The 22,189-nt window shown below is 40.6% G+C and overlaps 1 protein-coding gene across 1 annotated transcript in view; it reads left to right on the forward strand.

Moving 5' to 3' along the window:
* Positions 1–16,273: 16,273 nt before the first annotated feature.
* pappaa (pregnancy-associated plasma protein A, pappalysin 1a) overlaps positions 16,274–22,189 on the forward strand; it is an 89,247-nt gene continuing 83,331 nt past the window's right edge. The window contains exon 1 of the mRNA XM_088435264.1: positions 16,274–17,070. Within this exon, the coding sequence (XP_088291390.1) occupies positions 16,533–17,070 (538 nt within the window). The 5' untranslated portion in view covers positions 16,274–16,532. The remainder of the gene's footprint in view (positions 17,071–22,189) is intronic.

Below are 22,189 nucleotides of genomic sequence, written 5' to 3' on the forward strand. Positions count from 1 at the left end.
ATTTTTCTTAAATTGGTTAGCTCAGTCATTGAAAGTTTGTTATTTGGACAGGCTTATAAAATCTTGTGATTCATAGACTACCAGTTATAGCCGCCAGCCAGAGCTGCTACTACTAGTTTTTTGTTTTGTTTTTTTAAACCAGCTGTAAACTTTTGCATCCCTGCATTAGGTAGCTTTTTAGTAACCAGTTTAGCACAGCAGGTTATTGATAAAATGTAAATGCAGTTGATCAATGCTTTTTTTAAACAGTTCATAGATCAGATTTGGGGAATCATTTTAAGGTTTTTAAAAGATCACGGGGCACATGTAAAATACATTCATCTGCCATTATACCATTTTAAATTTTTTAGGACCATTGCCGAAGTAGCTCAACAGCAGTGCCTTAAGCCAGCAACTATGTGCCTCCTTTGCCAGCCGATGACTGTGTGAGTATTTCTTAAATATGTCACCTGCATTGGTCAACAAAAAATGCTCAAGGGCTTATGTTATTTCCCCCCTTATTTTATTACTTCATCTGTGTCCACTAATGGGAAACAGCATCTAGTCCCAGCATAATCTGATTTTTATTTATATCATGAGTATGTTTTAACATAATGCTTTGATTACCTTTTTTGTGTTGCGATAACTACGGAAGTACACACTAACAATGAATGTTGTAGTGTCTGTTAATGTGAGATAAAAACAAGTACAGTACCCAAGCGCTCTAAGCAGGGGAAAATGTGTGCCAGTACTTCCCATATTTGACTGTTGCCAAATAAATTAGGCAGTGTGTAGCATCAAATTGCCGAGTTAATTGATTTAACCATACTGTAGGCCCATGTGAAGTATATAATTCATTAAACTGATGGTAAGCACAGGTTTGAGTGGTGTTCCCTCCGTTAATTTTTGCTTGGGGCACCAGCAGACCTTGAATTGCCTTAGTCTGTGATTCACTTGATCACAGTCAATCATGCCGAGTCTGAATTTGCAACCGCAGCCAAATTGACATGGTCTTCAAATCTGGCCCTCATTTCACCTGGATATGGGCTCCGAGCGAAGGCTGCTTTGGCGCACACTTTGGTAGCCTAATTTGCTCTGCCTGACTTCTATACTTGAAACATAAAGGACCAAGTGTTCGGAATCTAAAAAATGAAAAGTACAAGATGAGTCCTCAAAAGAACATGAGCTGCGGACATTTATATTGTTTTTGACCGCTAGATGGCAGTGCTCTTTCAGCTTTAATCTTCAACTCGGTCCAGTCGGTTTAAAACTCAAACCTGAAATCGGTATTGTCCACTCTTTGTGGCTTTCAATTAAATGTATTTACTGGTGACTGAAACAGAGAGAGATATAGTCTTATTAATTATTAACCAGATCTGTGATAGTTCCATGCTTGATTTCAAGTGAACAACTTCCACTTGACATGTCCATCACTTAGTCTAGTATACATGATACCAACTAGATATTTCTATTAAATCGATTTAAAACACCATCCTCACCATAGCTCACCTACCTCACATACACGCACTCACAAATCTGGTATAAGTGAGACATTTGATTGTCTAAATCATGGCCAAGTTAACAGCTTAAACCAAGTTTTGCCCACTTTGAAAAGACTCATATTTCCTTTTCACTGTCAGTGCCACACATTCCCACTTACAAAGCTCTGAGTGATGCATTTCATTGGCTGATTGGGGTCAAGTGGGAGTTACGACGCATACAATTGCTTTGTGTATTTCCTCAACATACAACCGTAATTACCCAAAGATCTGGCGTTTATCAAACTAATCTAATAGTTGTGTGGCAGTATAGAAAGGCGCCTGTATCCGGACTGTGAGGCAGAGCTATCCTGCTCGTTTGCTCACGAAGCAAGAACAATCAGGAAGGAAAGAGGCTTTCTCCTCTTCCTCATCTTCATCTCCTTCCTGTATGGAGCACCTGACTTATCAGGGCTGACACGAACGTACAGAAGTGCCAGGGCGCATTCGGCCGGCCTGCTGTCAGGTGTCGTTCCCGCTAACACTCCATGTAGGCCGTGACCTCACAAGCCCCTCGCCTGCATTTAGTGCCTTACCTCCACTGTGCTGCCATCCTGCACCAGTCAAAAATAAATAGTGCAGAATTTTTAAACAATTGCATATATTGATGTTTAAATCAGTTTCCAACGAACTTGAAATGCATAGCCTTTGCAAAAATACATATAACTTGCTTGAAAGCTACAATCAAATAGTTAGTATCCTTTATAAACACAGTTTGCAAAGCAATGATACCTTGCACTAAGGACCAATTTAAAAAAAAAAAAAAAAAAAGTACATGATTTTGGTGTACCTAGAAAAGAAGACATTGTTGTTTTGTTCCGGTAGCTGCACAGATACTTAGTAGTGGCTTAACTGCTCCTGATACATTACAGGATGATACGAGCCAATCATAGCAGTGCCCCTCGTTTGGGTATACCCTCCACCCCCATTGTTGTGCTGGGTGGTCCAGAGGGTGCTATTAAAATCTTTTTACTATTGAATTTATTAATTCTGTGCTCTTGTAAAGCGATCTATCAATACACGTGGCAGGTGGAACCGCTATTTCCAAGAAGCCGCTTATTTAATTGTCATGTGTTTGTTTTCTAAATATTCTTCTTCTTTAGTCGTGGAAAAACTCTATGAAAACGGGCAAGGAATCTATCAAAGAGGGAGGCCATTATTTAAGGACTTCAAAATATTAGCGGCACAATTGAATGAATGTCTTGTGAAGGCTCACAAGCACACAGGTAAAGTCAAACATCCACAAGCTCTCCTTGCCCAAAGCGAATCCCTGTGATGGGGAATTTCCGAGGCATTTAAAAAATTCATATCCAAGTTATGCGACTTGTCAAAAAAGTGACGTTTGACTGGAGAAGGCCCTACTGTTTGGTCACTGTGCCGAAAGGAGGTCAAGGTTAAATTTCTGTAGAGGATGCTATAAATAGCCCCTAACCCAGCCCCCCTCCAGCCACCCCTTCCACCACACAGATCTCACTGTTATCATTTATTCATCGCCACCATGATCCTGACATTCCGTGCAGCTGGAAAAAGCAAGCGTGTCATTGGCATTGTGGACTGTCGGATTTAGGGAAACGAGCTTGTTTGCTCCGCACACACGCGTCATTGCCAACACCGATTCCCTATAAGAGAGTGTAACTTGGCGGGAAAGTTACTATGAGTCTCGGGGAAAAAGTCCTCTTCCTCAAACAATCTGCTCCCCCTGTTGTTTCTTCCTTCCTTTTTTCATCTCTTGCTGCTAAACGTCATCCATAGCATCTTCATGATATTACCCCTGATTGTTTGTAGTATTATTCCTCAGGCTTGTATTTCCTTTCCCAAAATTCACTCAATTTACAGTACGTCATTCACAAATATTTATAGTATTTTCACCTATAAATTCAAATTACTTCTCAATGATCACGAGTTCCCCTCAAAGGTTCTTTGCCATTTATTACAATGGCAACATTGCACATTGGCATTGTTCACATTTTCAATTCAAATGATTATTCAATTGACTTTTGAAATGAATTTTCATTTTACACATTTTCACTCAAAATGTTCACCTCTTTTCATTCACTTTAGAAGCTTAACTGATTATTTATTATTTATTATCATCTATGCATATGAATTTGAAGTCACTTACAGATAACGCTTTAACATTATTCCCAGAGTAAATTTGAGAGTGGAGCATCCTATCATCTACTTTAAGGTTGATAACGTCCTTTTCTTCTTCTTCCTCTTGACAAGGACACTTAGTCTTTAATAAAAGCCCACTGACTGCTACTTTGTCAGGATGATCTTTGCATTCCTTTTTTTTTTTTTTTTTAATACAGTACTCCAGTGTTATGTAAGTGATATGCCTTTTCCACTCTGAAAAAAAACACTCTATACGTCTGCAAGGAAGGTCCGTCTAGAAAACAGCGGCCAAACATGATGCCAGCCATACTTTGAGGCGGATATTTTTACTCTACCTATTTTTTAAGTCAACTTACTTCTCCTTGTAGACCTGATTTCCCAGCTCTTCTCAGATGAATAAAAAAATAAATATTTTTTGTAGCTTGTATACAAATACTTGGTTCTTTGCCTACCCACTTATCTAGTATGAAATTGAATTTAGATATCTGTTTTTTTTTCATGACTCTACATGTCTGTGAGCTATCCCTTTTGTACTTCCACCCCACTATTATGTAACTCTTACTTAGAATTAACATGACAACTGCCCACTAAATCCCCCATTGTCAAAGTCATGACATTGTTAGCAGGGATTAGCATTAGCTAGCAGAATTATCACTATTAGCAGCAGAATATAGATATTTGTCCACAGAAGTTGTCAATGCTGTGTGAGGCGATGTAATTTTGCCCTTCTTCCTTCAGGAGTCAAAAATCAGGATGCATGCAGTGGTGGCTTTGCTCAATTCTTTTGTTATTGGATGCGGGTGGTGTGTCGAAGGTCAAACTGAAAGCTAGATTTCTTTCTCATTGCTTTATGTTTGTAAATAGTAATCCAAGGGGTCATTTTTATAATGTTGACGTGTGGTAGATACTCATACCGTCACCTGGTTGTCTTTGTAACAAAAGCTATACCCTGCATTCGCTTAAGACAGAACCGCCACCCCAAAACCAAGCGACTTGAGCCAGAATGTCACAAGCAGCTGTTGAATGTACTGTAATTTTTTATCTTTTGTATGTTTTGACAGAACAAAGTCAAGAGGCCTTTTAGTAAGACACCTGGGAACTGTTTTATATTGTGAAAATTGCATAATACATCTCCTTAGGAGAGATAACTTGACACTTCAATCCCATCTAGGTTACTTTATTTCATAGCCAGTGTGCTTTTTCATAAAGGCATAAAAATGTCATTGTTCAAATACTTCTGGACCTAATAAGTGTTGTGGAAAATTTGTACTTTCTAGGATGTGTTTATTTGTACAGTATTATGAACACATTGCTGGTTTTAACTGAATATTTTACCAGTCAGTCTTAAGAAGAAAAAATAGCTAAATTTTGAGTGATTTAGCATCCAGCGCAGTTTTCTATTCTATATTCTCCCTCTCATTTTCCATGATTTGTAACCCCTTTTGGCTCCGACTATTTCTGTGAGAGAATAGTTCCCTGGCACAGGCGCCAATTGGGCAATTTTGATTTGATAGGATGCTGAAAAATGACCCATTTATTAGCTTTGATAATTAGAGCTAATGGATCATCGCAATTTTCCAAAGCCTGGCATAGAAAGGGAATGAGCTTGCAATTTGGATACATGGTGCATGATTTACAGTTAAATGGGAGTAAGCACAGCTAATCGCCAAACTGTTTGATGTATTTATGTTTTTTTCTCTCTCCATGGTAACGCGTCAATACGCTAATACGAGCTCAAACAACATGGAGCGCGTGCATGCGTGCGTGTGTGGCTGTGCTTTCCTCGCAGATGTGGCGAGGACGCGAGGGCACTCCAGGTGCAACGTGATGACGCACGTCCATGTCGGAGTCCTTGGCAATGTCCTTCAAAACGAGGAGGAAAAATCCAAGGCAAGAGGCAGATTTGTTTTACAAGGTTTAATGATTCCCCACGTCACAAAAAAAAAAAAGAGCTGATTGATCAGGTTTTATTGATCTGCCACAACCCTTTGACCTCCTGATTGATGGCGAGCCCTATAATGAGGCCTCGGATCAAAAGCTATAGGGTTTGCGAAGGGTTACCCATGGGAATGATGGCTTATACACACACACACACACATACAGTGCAGCTCAATCAACTTGGTGCCATTGTTACATCGCCGTGCCCTCGATAACCCCAATTTGCATAATCGGCTTTTTGCATTGTGTGGCCCAGACACATTAAGGTGCGCCGTTGCATTGTTGACGGTGAATCAGCATGCGCCCATTGTTTGCTCATCTGCATTGTTTACTTATGCCGCAGCATGTGTTTTTCAGCTTTAGCCCGCCTGCTAAACTCATTACGCCACCTCCTCCGTCCCGCATATACATTACGGCCGTGCGTCGTGGTCGTGTCAACAATGCGTACAATGTTGTTGACACACTCGACGCAGCCCGAAGCGCACGAGTCGTAGTCGTCGTGTCGCGTTGTGTTTCTGTTGTTTACCGTGTGCATTCTGGACATTCCGGCCATTTTTTTTCCTCTGTCGGGAACTTAAATGTGGTCAGTGTTCCTGGAACCATTCGACCAATGTATTTCATCCCTTCGAACAAGTTATGATGGTAAATGCGCAGTTTATCATAATCGACTTGGTTTTGAAAAGGGGTCTGACAACTTTGGATAGGAGCTTAAAATTTTGCTATTGTACGTATTTTGAGGTATGCTGGTGGGCGTTTTCAAAGATTTGGGAGTGGCTTGTTTTTTTTTTTTGTTTTTTTTACAGATTACGAACTTGGCAGTTTCGCACATCTTCTTTGTTGACATGTTTTACGGTGTTTGTTGCGGAGGAGCGTGCTGCATTTCTGTCGGATTTTGGAGGCGCTCCTCACCTCCGAATGGTTCGAAATATCACAAAATAACAATTTGAGTTGTTTTGTTATAAACAACCCAGAAAAATGGGTCAATTTGACCATGGTAGCGAGATGGTCCAATTTTGACCCACATTTCTTTTTTATATATTTTATTTAATAGTTTTTGACAGAAAAAGGGGGGAGGGGGTGTCAAAACAACCCAGAAGTTTATTTTATTTTATTTTTATTTTTTTAGACCCAACATTTTTAACAGTGAACCCACCCTTAAATTTTCCTAGGTAAGCCAGTTCTGACCTAAACTTGTCTTGACATATTTATTGCTGGCTGTTGATTTAAAAAAAAAAAAAAAAAAAAAAAAAAAAACAGGGGGGGGGGGGGGGTGCACAGGTTCTAAAACTTTGGGGATGTTCTTTTCTCTAGGGTTTGTAAAAATTTGGGACAAACCCATTTCTATCAGTTTGGCCAAACTTTGGGATGTTTTGCTTCAGAACAGCCAAATAATTTTGGACAAAAGTTGGGCCTTTTAGTGTCAATACTACTCATAAATCTTTGCCAAATTGACCCAAGTAGCAGGTTGTTCCAATTTTTGACCAAAATTGGATATTCTTTTTTTTTTTTACCCAAAAGTTTTAGTAGTGCAACTTTTCTTAAGATTACTGAGAAGTCCAAATTAGATGAACCAATTTTGCCCCAGTTGTTATACATGTATTTATTGATGGGTTTGTAGGCTGTTGGTTAATTAAAAAGGGTGTGTGTGGTCAGAAATGTAGCAGTCCTTAATCTTGAGGGTGTGTGAAATTTGGGTAACAAAAATAACTAAATAAATATAAAGTATTGTTTTGTGCCAAAACGACCCAGAGACGACCTTCAAAAAGCGCACAATGCTTTTAACCTGCTGGGTAACCTAGTGCTGGGTCCAAAATTGATCAATCCAATGCTGGTCTATTTTGGGTTGTAGATTGAACACATCATATTGGGTCAACCCAATTGTACTGTAGGCTATATGCAGCCCAAAAAGAACTTAAAATACACAATTCACATCTATCTTAGGAAAACAACCTTGCATTTTTTAGTGTGGGAAATCTTTTTTTATTTATTTATTTATTTTTAAACTATGTTGAAGATTTAGTCTGCCAGATGTTATGAGGTGTGCGGCTCCGAAGGTCGAGCAATGGCTGATCTAAAGAACTAAGAAGTATTGTAATAATTTCATGCTTAGCAGGATATAGTTGAGTCATTCCATCTGAATCATAGGCTTTATCAGCATTAGTTTAGTGTAAATAAATACGCCTTTGTTGAGGGAGCGGGCTGCAGCAAATGTACTGTATTGAACAAAAAGCCTTTGTAGTAGTTTAAAAAAAAAACTGAAACAGAGTCAACTTTAAGGACACTTCAGAGTGCTTTGAAAGTGTCGGCATGCTTTTATGTTGGGTTTGGCTGACAGATGGTGACAAATCTTTCAAATCAGGCCGTTTGACCTGTGATCTGTTTGTAAACACACTTTTCCCAAAGGAAATAATGGGAAGTCAATAAATGTATTGCAGGTCATCAATATTTTGACTTTTCTTCTCCAGTAACTGTTAACATTTTACATAAGAAGTTATCATAAAAGTTATGTTTTTAACATTTTTTTCTCTTAATCTTTGAACCACTTTTTGTTGGTCGAAATCTTTTTATTGTGAAAGGGATCTTTCAGTAAGGCTGAGAAGTTGCGTTGCTTAAAAAAAAAAATATATATATATATATATATATATATATATATATATATATATATATATATATATATATATATATATATATATATATATATATATATATTTTTTTTTTAGGTTTTAGTTTTAACTCTCATATTGCAGGCCAATCTGGTCCCTTTGAAAGTGAATTTTGAAAGTACATTTTCAGTAAAAAAAAACATTTGCATGGCTTATGTATAAAAGACATATCTATTTAAAATAACATTTGTATGCATTTACAAATATTTTAAACTTTTTGCAACATTTTTGAGATCCCAGGTCAAAATGGCTCCAGAATATTACTGCTGTTTTTAAGGAACAAATAATCACAAGAAGTTTTAGTTAGCTGGATCACACACACCCACACACAGACACATAAAAGTTTCTGAAACTTTTGAATAATTACGCATGACCCCAGTTCAAAATGACCCAGGATATCATTTCTTTTCCGGAGAAACAAACATGAGAGCACGGGTATAATGTATGAATTACTGTTGCTACTTAGTGAGTAGGTTTACAATCAAATGACAGAGTTTATGACTCTTCTGTATAGATCTACACCTCTCTGGGTCATATTGACCCAGAGATATTATTGCTGTTCTCAAGAAATGAACCTAAATCACTGGTTAAAATAATATTTATAATAATATAAATATTGGATTTAAATGAGTCTCATTTCTGACAAGATTGACTGATTAAATATGCCCTGGGTCAAAGTGACCCACGGACATAATTGCTGTTCACTGCAATCAAACCGTAGCCGAAGCTGTAAAAATGACCAAAGAAATGTTTTATGCTCTTTATATTAGCTTGTTCTTTGCATTTGTGCGCCGGAAATAGTTGATGCGGCAAACGGCAGGCATGTTGAAAAGGATGTGCCTTGAACCAGTCCATTTTTTATTTTTATTTTTTTTCATTATTCTTCCGATGCGCCGTATCCCATTCACCTTAGCAGACATTTTCCACTCATCCTCACCCAAAGGGATCAGACTACTTCACGAAGCGTTCCGAGGAATCATCTCTTTCCTTACCCTCGCGCTGTTCCAGCCGCGCTTGGCAACGGCTCGGCCCCGTGCCAAAAAAATCCTTGTATGCGTCAACCCGCTTCGTTCGTCCACACAGAGCACTCGACTTTGTGTTTTTATGGACGAGCATCAGTGCAAGTGTATTTCAAGCGGGCCGGCTAACGAGCCCGTTAAACATCTCCATATGGACGTTTCCTAGCGTCTAGACGGAGGGGCAGTGGTGGTGGCGAGTGGCGGTGTGCTGACTGTGCCATACTTCGCGCGTATAATTCTTCCCCCGCAAGCAGCGCAGTTCAAACAAGGTTCTAACAGCCTTGGTTGTGGTCGCCGGGCCATAATGGATTAATATTATTTACTACACGCCTCACTCGCAACGGCCGCAGCCAAACTCCAGGATGTGGCTGTGACGGCGACTTTTTGAACGCCGGGGCCTTCCTGTTAGACTAATTCATCACCCTTACTCCCTTTTGAGGAACAATTGATCTCCCCTAAAAGTCCCATAAAGGCTGTCACCTTTACGTTTTCATCTATATTACTGCCTAACCGTGCGGGAGTGGCTATAAACTTTGTGAGCTCATTAATTTTCGTAATGAACCGACATAAAGCAAAAGTGTCCAAAAATACTCAGTCAACACATTCACTGGAAAACACCTCTCAAAGTGTATTGTAAAGGCAAATTCAACGTGTTGGCTAATTTATCACCTTGTATTATACAAAACCTTTTCCAGTAGGCCTATGTTGAAGTTTTTTGTTTGTTTTTTGGGAGGGGGTGCTATTGACGTGTATGTCTTGTGCTCAAGCACCCCAAAAGTAAATCAAAACACCCCTAAAATTTGAGGTCTTAAGAATTCATGACTTTAGTACTTAGCTATTATTATGATTTAGTATTTTTAACAGGCTAGAGAAGTGTTAAAACATACAATTGTCCTTTCATATTTTATCTAATTGAGGTGATCCCAGCGCGTGTGTGTAGTCTCTCACACGGAGTAATTTGAGTAAATGTAGCCCTACGTAACGTTAACAAATAAATACTCCCCTGAGACCCAGCCTTTTCATTTGTGCTCGCTGTAGTGAGCATTCGTTTTTGGTGTATATCTTTTGATTAATTCTGAATACCGTACCGTACCAAACCGTAAGATCTTATGTGCTCAACAGACGACTGGCCTTTCCAAAGATGTATTATTTGTTTGGGGCGGGATGCAATTCATTTGACTGTCTTACTGAGACAAAATGGACACCTTGGACACAAATGATTAGGGTTATTGTCAAACTTGTATCTTCTACCTGCAGTATCACCATGATATCATCATCAGTAGAGGTTTCCCGAGATTATATTACATGTCAGCCAAATAAACCTTTGGATTGCATCAGTCAAAGGTGCAATATCAGAATCTGAAATTAACAAGTTCTATCAGGACACACCTAATTACAGGGCCTGATTTCTGCTGTATTTTGCCATGGATTAGTTTTTATCTTGTTAGGCTGAAGTTAGTTGACTTTTTTTTCTAGCCAGGGAAACGTTGCAGGTGGTCAGACCACCGCCTTTTTTTTTTTTTTTTTTTATCGCAATTGGAGAAGTACAGTCATGACATGCTAATGTTAATATTAATTCCAGTGTGTCAAGGTCAAATGTCTGACCCTGGAGTCATCTCTGATGTGTGCTACAGAGGGAGTCTGTGGTATAGAGTGAGAAGTAGCTTGTGAGGTATTAGTCTTCTGCTTCTTTGGCAAATACGACCCAAGTGCATTAATGCAACCGCAAAGGCGCTAGCAAGCGGCATGCGGTACAGTACGACTGGGATGAATAACGTGGTCCCGTCTCCTCTGTTGCGTGTGTGCGCGCTTGTGTATGTGTTGTGCTGAAGCTGGAAAGCTATGACTAATGGATGCCGGAGCACGTGGATGAGGGAAGATCAAGTGGCTGACCAGGGGGAGTTTGAGGCACTGGGATGAAATATTTAAAAAAAAAAAAAAAAAACTGTAAAATGTAATAGATCATGACGTCCTGATGGAAATGCTCATGGGAGACATCATTCAAGGCCAGAAATCAGAGATGAAATGACTCAACTACATGCTGACATCCACACTGAGCTTAGCAGCCTAATGCTGAAATGTGACCTTCCATTTATTGCTTCAGCTGGAGATCAACCCAACTTTTAAGCCGCGCCCCCTTTTCAACAGATCTGGCACACCTCCTCTCTCCTTGCCATTCTTGAACATTTCATGCCGTGCACACCTATCAGGCGCCCAATTGAGTTAATGCACTCATGCACCCCCTTCAACTTCGAGCTCTCAACCGACTTGGCGGTTTCTCCTCTTCAGGGTGCAAACATGGAGAAAAACTCAATGTGTGTACCCCTTTCAACATATCATCTAAGAATGATTACTTGCTACAAAAAAAGATCCCCTGCTTTTAACTGCGTACTTCCTTAAACCTCCCTACAGAATTGGCAGACCTTGTCTCTCCACACTCCTTTCAACATCGTGACGACAAAAAAATGTCATTCCCCTATATGCATTCTGAAATATTGTTTTTGCCCTCTTCACCACTCACAAAAGAAAGATATCCCCCAACTTTTGAAGCCGTCGCACCCCCTTCAACATCCTGATGGAGTACATCTAACCCAGTCCCTTCTCAAATAGCGGGGCAGGGCGCGAAGTGACGCCTTATTGCAATTGAAAAAAAAAAAAAGTATTTCAGGCACTTTGATGTACTTTTTTCAGTTTTAGACTAACCTGTAAAAAGTAGTTAACAGTTATTGAAAGTTGATTAATGTTTCTTTTTTTACTGTTGAAAAGGTATACCTGTACTTAAATCATATTTAAAGTCGAGCTTCAAGTGGGGGGTGCAAAGAATTTTCTCTTTTTTTCCATTTTAGACTAACCTGTAACCTTTATAAAGGCCGTAAAAAGTTAAAAAAAAAAAAAAAAAACAGTTGTTGAAAGTTAATTTACATTGCTTTTTTTCTTTTGTTAATATATTAAAAAAGGATACAGTTTTAGGTATACTTCTACAGTTTTTATAGATATTAGATATTTATAGTCAGGGCGCGTGGGGGAGGCAACAGTTTTTTTTTTTCCTTCTTTCCTGTGGGGAGAGGGGGCAAAATATAATGGAGAAGCACTGCCCTAGCCTGTACAGCCCTTTCAACATCACTTAAGATGGTTCACATCCTAAAAAAACATCCTAACTGTGCATCTACTTAAATATGTATGGCCGACCTCATCTCCACAGTACAATGAGGCTCTTTAGCTTCACACCCCTCTCAACTTCCTGTCAACATTGGCACACCCCCCTCGCGGTAAGGCACACACTAGAAAAAAAGGCAATTCTCAAAATTTTTGAATCATTAAGACTGGTCATTGCCATTAAGATGAACTATTTCTGGAATTATTAGGTCAACAAAGAAAATGTTAAGCAAAGTTAAAAGTCAAAGTAGGCAAGTTTGTGGATGTGGATGATGATTATTTGGAATGACTTTGTTCACAGTTGTGAGTTTTCAAGAGTTAATGTCTTGAATTTCTTCACTTCCTAATGTCTTTGAATCAATTTCGATTAGGTGTTTTTAAACTTTTGACTGATATTTCAATTCATAACTGATTTTATTCTATCCATTCTAGATGTAATATCTCATAGCTCACACGCTTGATTCTTTAGTGGGTTTTGATGCAGCTGGATAGCTTTTGCGCTGTTTTAGCATTAGCTATCATGCTAACACGACCGATTGTAGTCCGTGTCCTGCTTTTTCCTCTTTCCCCTGTCCGGCGTGCATAGCATATAAACACTCCAGTGTCCATCTGAACTGGCTGACCTTCCATGCTAAGCGCATCTCAAAAATATGACAGCTGTCAAAAGCATTAAAAAAGATTAAACCCGATTTGTGCGTATAGCGTATACATTTCCCGTAATCTTTGCCGTTGGTTAAAAGTAACAAACAACACCTCGGCGCCCATCTTTCGTGGCCCTCTTCTGCAAGTGGTTTCCTTGTGAGCTCGGGGGGTACTTTCTGCGTGACAGTTTTCACAGAAAAGCTGAAAGTTGGAGCCGATGCTGTTAGTTTGTAGTTGGGATTATACTCTTAAGAGCTTTAATGTGTTATTCTCTAACGGTATTATATTTGGAAAGAGAAGCGCGTGTGAGCTTCTGGCAGCCGTCGCAAAGTCCCGTTGTCGATAATTTTACGTTTGCGTTTGATGGACACCGATATCCTCGCACGGAGTTGACGCTTGGATGTAGATGCTGTAAGATCAGCAACAATATTTGAAAAGGCAGAAGCATTTAGGTTTGCACTTTAAAACAGTCACAGATTAAGCTCAGTGCATTAATGGATTATGAGGCTGTGTTTTTTTTCTCCTATTTATCTGCTGCCGCTCGCTCCGCAGTGGCTCGGATGACGCAGTGGGATTATTGCGGGAGCGCGCCGCAACCGCTTTTCTCCAAACACAAGTGAGAACAAGTGACCACATCGCCGCGGGAGTTGGACGATGTACATCGGCGCGCTGTGTCATAAAGGCCCGCTTCTAACTTTGGTCGTCGTTTCTAAAGGCTGATGTGATAAATGGAGTTCACTGTTTTATGAGAAGTGGTATGCGGCTTTTTTAAATGGAAAGGCGCTTCATTCAAAGCCTATGGAAAGACACTGCAAGTGACGTCTGTAGCGCTTGTGCAGTATGGCGGCTTCTTGGCCTAAAGTCTCTTAGGTCTGTAGGTTAAAACTGGATGTTGTTATTTCTGGAGCGTCAAATCCAAAAATAACCGGATGATCTTGGAGAGATGTAAGGTGTAAGGCTCTTTCAGTGTGTTCATATGGGAGGGGGGTTGCAAGACGGTAAAACAATCTCATTGCGTAACAACAGGATGCAGAATCCCCTCTCCATACACACAAAACACAACATTAGGCTCACCTGCACGCGAAATAACCTCAGAAGCCGCTTTTCCACATCCTAAAGTAAATTCACACAAAAAAAGCCTCAGCGCGCTTAGAAATCTCCAAAAGACAGCGTAACTTTACAATTTTGCCACGTTGTAAAATCTGTCTCCTCCTTTCAAGGATATACACCTTTTTAATCTGCCAATATGTCACACATCCCCCATTCCCTGGACCGAGCTCCACCCACCCTCCGCAAGCGACACAAAGGGCAACATGTGGGCCGAAGTCGCAACAACACAAGAAGGAAGAAGGCAAATATTGAATGTTTGTTCCCGCTTTCCTTTTATGGTAGGTGGCAACACACATTTACAACAAACAGCAACGGAGGCGCATTCCACATGACGGTCTCTATGGAAAACGACACCATGTAACGTCTCCATGGACAGACGCTACACGTAAAGTCTATGGAAAGGCACTTAATTTAAAGCTTGCGGAATCACCATTTGTAAAGTTGATGGAAAGACACGACATGAGAGGCATCACATTTAAAGGCCGCGGAAATACACTACTTGCAAGTTAAGTTTTTGGATCACTTTTTTTCTCGCGTGACGCACATGTAAAATGTTTTCGAGTAAAATACATGTGAAGTTCAAAGAAATCAATTCATGTAAAGTATCAAAGCTGAACTAGAAGCATGTGAACAAACTTTTGTTGAAGAAAGAAAGATTTGTCGGTCCAATGTATTGTAAATTCACTTTTAAAAATGCCTCAAGGGCAACTTTAGTAAAAAGGTAGTGATGCACATTTTTTTCCGTGGAAGCAGTCTTTTTTAGCATACCGCATAAATGCAAAACACAAAGCAAAGTAAAAAAGATGTCAATGTAGCGAGCCATGGCAAATCTCTTTGTAAAACTAAACACAAGATTAGTTATTTCATGTGCATTTTTAATTATTTGGCAATTGACAATGTTTCTTGAAAAAAAAGACTAGTTGAGGGGTTCTCTCAGATTATTTTGGATGTGATTCAAATGTCAATAAATAGATTACAATTTGAAGTGAAGTGAAAGTCACAACGTATTATTCACAATGACTGAAAAATATGACAATATGCAAAGCTGTTATCAAGGCAGAATGTGCCTACTTTGAAGAATCTTAATTCTAAAACACTCTGTTTTGATTTTAAAAGAAAAAAGTGTTTATCAAATAATTTCGTCACTATTTCTTCATCGTGACAACGACTTCAGTATGAATTTCTTGTGAAATATGTTTGCAGTCAAGTATCCCCTCACCAGTGCATTACACGTGTTGCTTCACGTTCCAATTAATTTGCTCTTAATTTGAAAAGTAAAATTCACCACCTCCGGTGCTTGCCTCCAACGTCCCAGCAAACAGGGGAGTTAAACTTGTTTTTAAACACAAAAACGTTAAATTGATTTTCATCATTTAAAACTGCTTCAAAAAGCTTGGAATCCAATTTGCTGATAACTACAGGAACACAGTTAAAATCTCACGTAAACATTCAAGAGCCTTTTATGTTTTCAGTGGTACTATAAATGTGGCTACATTTAGCTAGTTCTGACTGTAGCCACTAGGGGGATACAACACACACAATAAACATCACCGATTCGGCGTGCTGTGGACAGTGAGTCCTACCTGCGTGCGTGCATGTGTGTGCGTGTGTGTGACTTCCCATTTTGAAACAGTATGGGGGGGGGGGGGGGGGGGGGTAAGACCACATACACACACACATACACAGCCGAAACTGTTGAAACATGAGTTGTTCTTTTGGAATATACACACTAGCAGACACATATGCACATTTGCGCACACGCTTTGGGAGAAACCGGCTCCGCGAGCGAGGAGCGACTGGTGCGCGCAAGTGTGTCCGCTTTAGGCGTGCGTGAGGACGTTGATGCTGCTGCTCCGCGCCCCCTCTCCCGGTCCGCTGCAACTTTTTTGACTTTTTTTTTTTTTTAATACCACAGCATCCTAAAGGAAGTTTGGATCTTTTTTTGTGGGGACTTTTTTCAATAAATATGAGAGGTCGCCTGGTTGTCACTTTCCCACGCCTTTTAATTGGTGACATGTCTTATTCTGTTTTAAGCGTAGGATAAATATATATTTTTTGGAAAAGAGGGGGAGAGAAAGAAGGTGTGACAGCAGCTTGGCGGACAACTGTGGATCTCTGCGAGTAACTCCTACCGTCCAAAAGGGGTGGGGGGGGGATGAGGGGAGGGGGGCATCGGCCGTACCCCCCTCTCCTTGATTGATTAGTTATTAGTCATCCCTTTGGCTAAATGGAACCCATTGAAAAGGCACCGTGGAACATACATGAATCAAATATTCCTCGTGTCCCCTCAATGTCTCCACAGTAGTTTTGCTTAAGAAGAGAGGGGGTCGTGGCTTAGCATTATAAAGAGAAGGGGAAAACAGCAAAGCTTTATGAGGTTTATTTTGACACAATCCACCGCAAAAAAAAGAAGAGGATTCCAAACAGAAGAGGGATTGCGGACTATAGTTTTTTCTAATCTGGGTTTTTATGTCACATTTGTTGGCATTTTTCATTGTGAAAAAATGAAACTTTGGACGTCTCCCTGGGTGTCCTGTCTGCTGATTCTCATCCTGTGTTTTGGATCAGAGTGCGGGACAGTGGAGCGGCCGAAAGGCAGATCCAAGAGGGACTTGGTGCGCATTCGGGAGGCGAGAGCCACAGTCCCGGGGGCTTGCGCCACGCGTCTGCCCCGGGGCAAGCGCTCCCTGGCCGGCTTGGAGCGCCGGGGGCTCCGGCAGCGTCGGCGCTCCTCCTCCTCTTCCTCGCAGCCGGAGGTGAGCTCCCCCGAGCGGGGCAAGGCTGTCTACTTCACCGGCAGGGGCGACCAGCTCCGGCTGAAGCCCGGCGTGGAGATCCCTAGAGGAAACCTCACACTTGAGATGTGGATCAAACCGGAGGGAGGTCAGCGATCGCCCACTGTCATAGCAGGTAGGAACACTGCGTCTTTTATTCGAATTTGACGACAAAGGCAAAGGATGGCCGAGTGCTTTTTTTTGTATGACAATGATGTCAACTTTGCATCAGTTGGGGACAGACTACGCACTTGCATGCAGCATGGCTTGGATGGAGCAGATTTAGCGCGTCAGCTGGTGTCGCCGCGCGTTCAGACGTATTCCTCCAAAAGCCCCACTTGGCTATTTTAAAACTATGATGTAATGGCCAAAAAGTTTGGCGGCGCCTGCACGTCACAAGAAGTTGATATGTAGCGCGTGTCATGCAATTTTTGGACGTGAGGATTTGACGCTTCTTGCGCACTTTTACGCACCGGTCACGCTCATCTCCCCACACCCGAAACGCGTTTGATTAGGTCACGTGCATGGCGGATAAAGATAATGCATCAGGATGAGGAGGCGTGCTCGACTGGGGCGTCCGCTCGGCTCTGCAGCCGTGCGTACAAAGCGGCACCAAAAAGTCGAGGTGTCAAACCGATTTACACGCGCTACCTCGGCTCGCCGACAGGGAGCGTCGCACCACACGTTACCTGCTGCCTTGCCTTTGCGTTGTTGTGCAGATGGCTGCTTGGCTGCCTTTGAACCGAATTGAACTGGAATGAACCCGGTACCTCCTCACTAGTACGCATGCAGCACGTTTTTGGTAGGACTTTCACTCAACCATATGAGTAAATTTACTCCTTTCTATCTGTGTATGACTTCACGCACAAATCTCCGCGGTGTGTGTGCGTTGTTTGCAGAGCACACTTTTAAGAGCTGCCAGTTGGCAGAGGGATGCTGTGCAAAGAAAAAAAAAAAAACAATGTAAGAGTTTGTGGTAGCATTTAATGATGATAATAAGTGCATGCATGACCTGGGGGATAGTTTTAGGGGGAACTTTAACACTTTTAAAGATCGGAATTAGAATATAATTCCAATAAATTTTGGACCCCCGTATGCCATCTTTCAATACTTTGTTGCCTTCTGCCATGATGGGGGTGGGGGGTGGGGGGGGGGGTCCCTAAAGAGAGCAAAGAAGATGATCAAATATTCCCAATAAAGCTTAATCTTTTAAATCTAATTCAGGCCTCAGCAAATGCCCCATCCCTTTGTTTTGATCCACGGGGTTTGTTTGCGGCAGCTGTTTTCTAGACTGACTTGTTTTGACCATTGCCGTTTTCTCTGCCTTTCCTCTGTCCCCTGCTCCCCCTCCTCCCTCCCCCTCTTCTCCCTCTCGCTTCTAAAGTTTCTTATTTTGACCCGTATGCTTATGTTGTTATTTTTCATTTGGAAAGTTGGGGGAAAGCATGCGTGACATCAGACCAGTTAGAAAAAAAGTCACCTCAGTGTCCTCTAAATGGATTAATTAACCAAATATAGGCTGTGCAAACACTTAAACTCATAATTATTCATAATACAAAGACACTTTAGGCACATCTATGCTTCAAATTTTATTCAAATAATTTCAGCAAGATCTTATTTTGTACCCCTGTGCAGTATTTATGGCATGCTCTGATGATTTAGGTCTTTATCAGGGGTCTGCAACCCATGGCTGCAGAGCCGCAAGTGGCTCTTTCATCTTCTGCTGTGGCCCATTTATTACTTCATTGAAATTTACCTTGGTTGTTTATTTTCCAAATGTACTTGTAAAGTGAACTTTAAGTGAATATTCGTGTAAAGTGTCTTTAGATAGTGGTTGTCCGTACAGTACAATACATTTTAAATTGTTACAAAAGTCCTCCAGAATAGGCAGATTTGTGCAAGAAATCATTTACTAAAGTCAAAAAAATTTATATATCAAACCCAAATTGAGTGGTGTGTTTCCAAACTTTTGACTGGTTGCAGAAATATTTTCATTGATTATTAGTTTGCAAGTAAGGGTATATATTTTACATTAACTGTCTGAAGCGGTTCATTTATATTAATGCACAAACTTAGCCATGTTAACCTATGGACATTTTTTCTTTTTTAATTTTAAATTAATTGTTAAAGGGACAGTGTGTGAAATTTAGTGATTTTCATTAAAAAGGAATACATTAAATGACTGTAAATTTTAAAATTCTGCAAATTAATGTGTTCTTAATGACCAACAGTTTGTTTTTATTATAATCATAGGTCTAGTTATCATGAAATGATATTACATGGGGGGTGGCACTTCTCCGGAGGCGGCCATGTTTGTTATAGCTACGGACACCTGCAGCACCTCCTGCTGTTCGTAATTTAAAAGGGTCTAAATCTTACATACTGTCCCTTTAATTATAACCTCCGGGACCTCTTTTCCCTACACTAGCTAACAACAAGACCAACAACACTGTTTATTATTAGCTTTTAGTAAATGTTTGATACCATTCATGTCACCTATGGGGTGCTAGATAGCTTGCGCTAAGCTAACAAATGAAGGTTTTTTTTTTGTTTTATCTTGCTAAGGCAAAGTTTATACTCTTAAGAGAGCTTCTCCGCATGGAAGGAAATACTTTACAGTAGCATTTCTCTCTGTAGCCTGTATGGTACAAGTTAGCTTAGCACTTAGCTTTGCATTTCCTTTCAAATCTCCCGAGCAGTCGGGAAACCAGGTAGCGTGTTGACTGTTAGAAATGAAGTTTACTAGCCAGAGCTTTAGCTGCAATGTGTCCCTTTTTAGTAACACAGTTACATATCTTGTCCCTTCCCTCAAATGTTCTCAGCGGTAACTCAAAAAGGAACATTAAGTGTACACAAAGATCTTGTTAAGAAGAGTATTTATATTTCTGACCAGAGAGCTGGCAAAGTCATCTTTTTGGTCATCCAATACTGTCAATAGGCATCCCTTAACGTTGAACAGATCAAATCTCAGGGTACGACTTGTGCTCTTCTTCAACTGAGTGCTGCTGTGACTGTTACATGTGGTCGGAATTGATCCCAGCTTAAAAAAAAAAAAAATCCTCTCTTACACACACAATCAGAACATCAAGTTCTGTGTCCAAATGTTATGCAAACTTTGTTGTGGCCTATTAGCCCCGTATCCGGGTCATGTTGCGTTGTCCCGCATCAAGGGAAGAAGAAAATAAATGGTAAGGCAAACCAGGGTTCTCTCCAGGGAGAATTCCATGCAGACGTCGGCTGATATTTGCTGAGATAACACATGTAACTATAACCTGGTGCTTCAGTTGCTTGAATTTTATTTGTGTCTGGAACAAACCAGATGAAGGCAATCATTTGTACATTACCACAAAAAACTGTCATACCGGGAAGAAAAAGACTTCATATGTCCATTTGATATTTTCAAATGTGAAAATCGTTGTGTCACCAGAGATGTGCTGAATTTCGAACCCAAGCTACAAGCTATGCGTTTTCCCCTTCACTGTAGGCCAGCAGGTCTACCACGAAATCCTGTGGTAGTTGCTCCATGTCATTGTATATAAAGTGGCGAGAGTTGCGGCAGGACAACTTTTGGCTGCTTCTCACTTACAAAACACCTGCTCACAACCACTTGAGCATCTGACAGTTCCTGGTTGAGAAGAATATGATTGCGCTGGATCAACATCTCTACTCACATGACATGGCCCTGTATAATCACCCTCATCCTTTCCAAGAACAAGGAGGTCATACAGGAGACCTGTTTTGAAGACTAGCTGTGAAGGATCCATGGAAGAACCCTTCAAGAACCATGTCAAGGTCTTGTCTTTCCATGTCAGTCCATCTGTCTCCTCCGCCATACTGGGCTTCTGTTGTATGAGACGTTCACTAAGCAGGTCATATCCTGGGGCCAGCAACTTGTTGTCTACTTAAAGGCCTGTTTTTTCCTTCTGCATAGTGGCCTCAACACTCAGCAGTCTTTGGCCCTCTTCTACAATGTGCTGAACTTGGGGTACCCATTTTGCATTGGGTTAGTGTTAGGGTTAGCATACATGTTTTTATATCAATAATTTGGATCTCTTTAAGTGGCCAGGAGATAATGGCATCTCGATATCTGACATAATCGTATTCTTGCTGGTCAGGTAACTATTCAAGATCTGCCTCACCCTCCTTGGATACAAGATTTGGCTTTGTCCGTGGTCTGAACCACCTCCTAATAATTGCCGTTTGCCTATGGAATTCCAAAGTATTTGTGGCTGTCCCCCACATCTGCTTTCGCTGCCTTCAAGTAGTCCAATTCCTTTGGTTTTAGGTGTACGTGAATCAGGGAGTCAATGTTCCATCCGTTCTTAGCACACAGCTTGATATCATCCATGTAGAGGAGGTGGCTAATTCAACTTTTAAACAGGTGCAACTAGCTTTTCCGTGGCCTCCAGAGTTGCTTCCCAAAGCCTCATTGAGTTCTTGATGGTCTTAGACTCCTGTAGATCGGGGTGTCCAACTCAATTTTATCGTGGGCCACATCTGTAGTTATAGTTTCTGTCAGAAGGCCAGAACGACTGTAAATCAAATACATTTTAAGTGTGTTCAACCCACACTTATTGAGTTTGAAATCAGAATCTGGTAAAAGATGTGCAAAAAAGAGATTGTTCATTTAAAAAAAAATAAAAAGCTTGTCCCCCCCATACATTTTAAAAGTTTGAAAAGACAACTAGCAAGTTTGGTATTTTATCAAGAAACTTTCAAATCAGCATTTTGGGAGTCACATAAAATGATGTGGCAGGCCAGATCTGGCCCCCGGGCCTTGAGTTTGACACCTGCGCTGTAGATGCTATGTAGCATATATGGATACCTGAGCGGTTGGAACAGTATAGCTATAAGAATGTGTTGTCAGCAATTGTTCATTTGCATGAGAAGAAACCACTTCTTCTTAAGCAGCCTCATTTCAGCAAGGCTCAAAAATGTGTTGTGCACAATTTATTGTTTTATTTTAATTATAGTATGTCACAACAATGATTTAAAACATAGGGGAACTGCAAATTTGAAAAATGTATAACATATCTAATGTAAGCACAAAACGTGTAAGTCAACATTTTGTCATGATGAATTTCTTGCAGGACTATCTTACATTTAGTCAATAAAACCTTTTTTTAAGAATGATCTTAATTTCTGTCTGTGTAAACACAAATTGTGGTCAACTAGGCAAAGAATGAGCAGGCTTTATGAGAGGAGTTGAGTGTAACATCAGCGATCATTATCTCAAGCTGAACTCTCATTCGTTT

The sequence above is a fragment of the Hippichthys cyanospilos genome, chromosome 15, assembly GCF_059441005.1.
Source record: "Hippichthys cyanospilos isolate Australia breed blue-spotted pipefish chromosome 15, RoL_Hcya_1.0, whole genome shotgun sequence".
Lineage (NCBI taxonomy): Eukaryota > Metazoa > Chordata > Actinopteri > Syngnathiformes > Syngnathidae > Hippichthys > Hippichthys cyanospilos.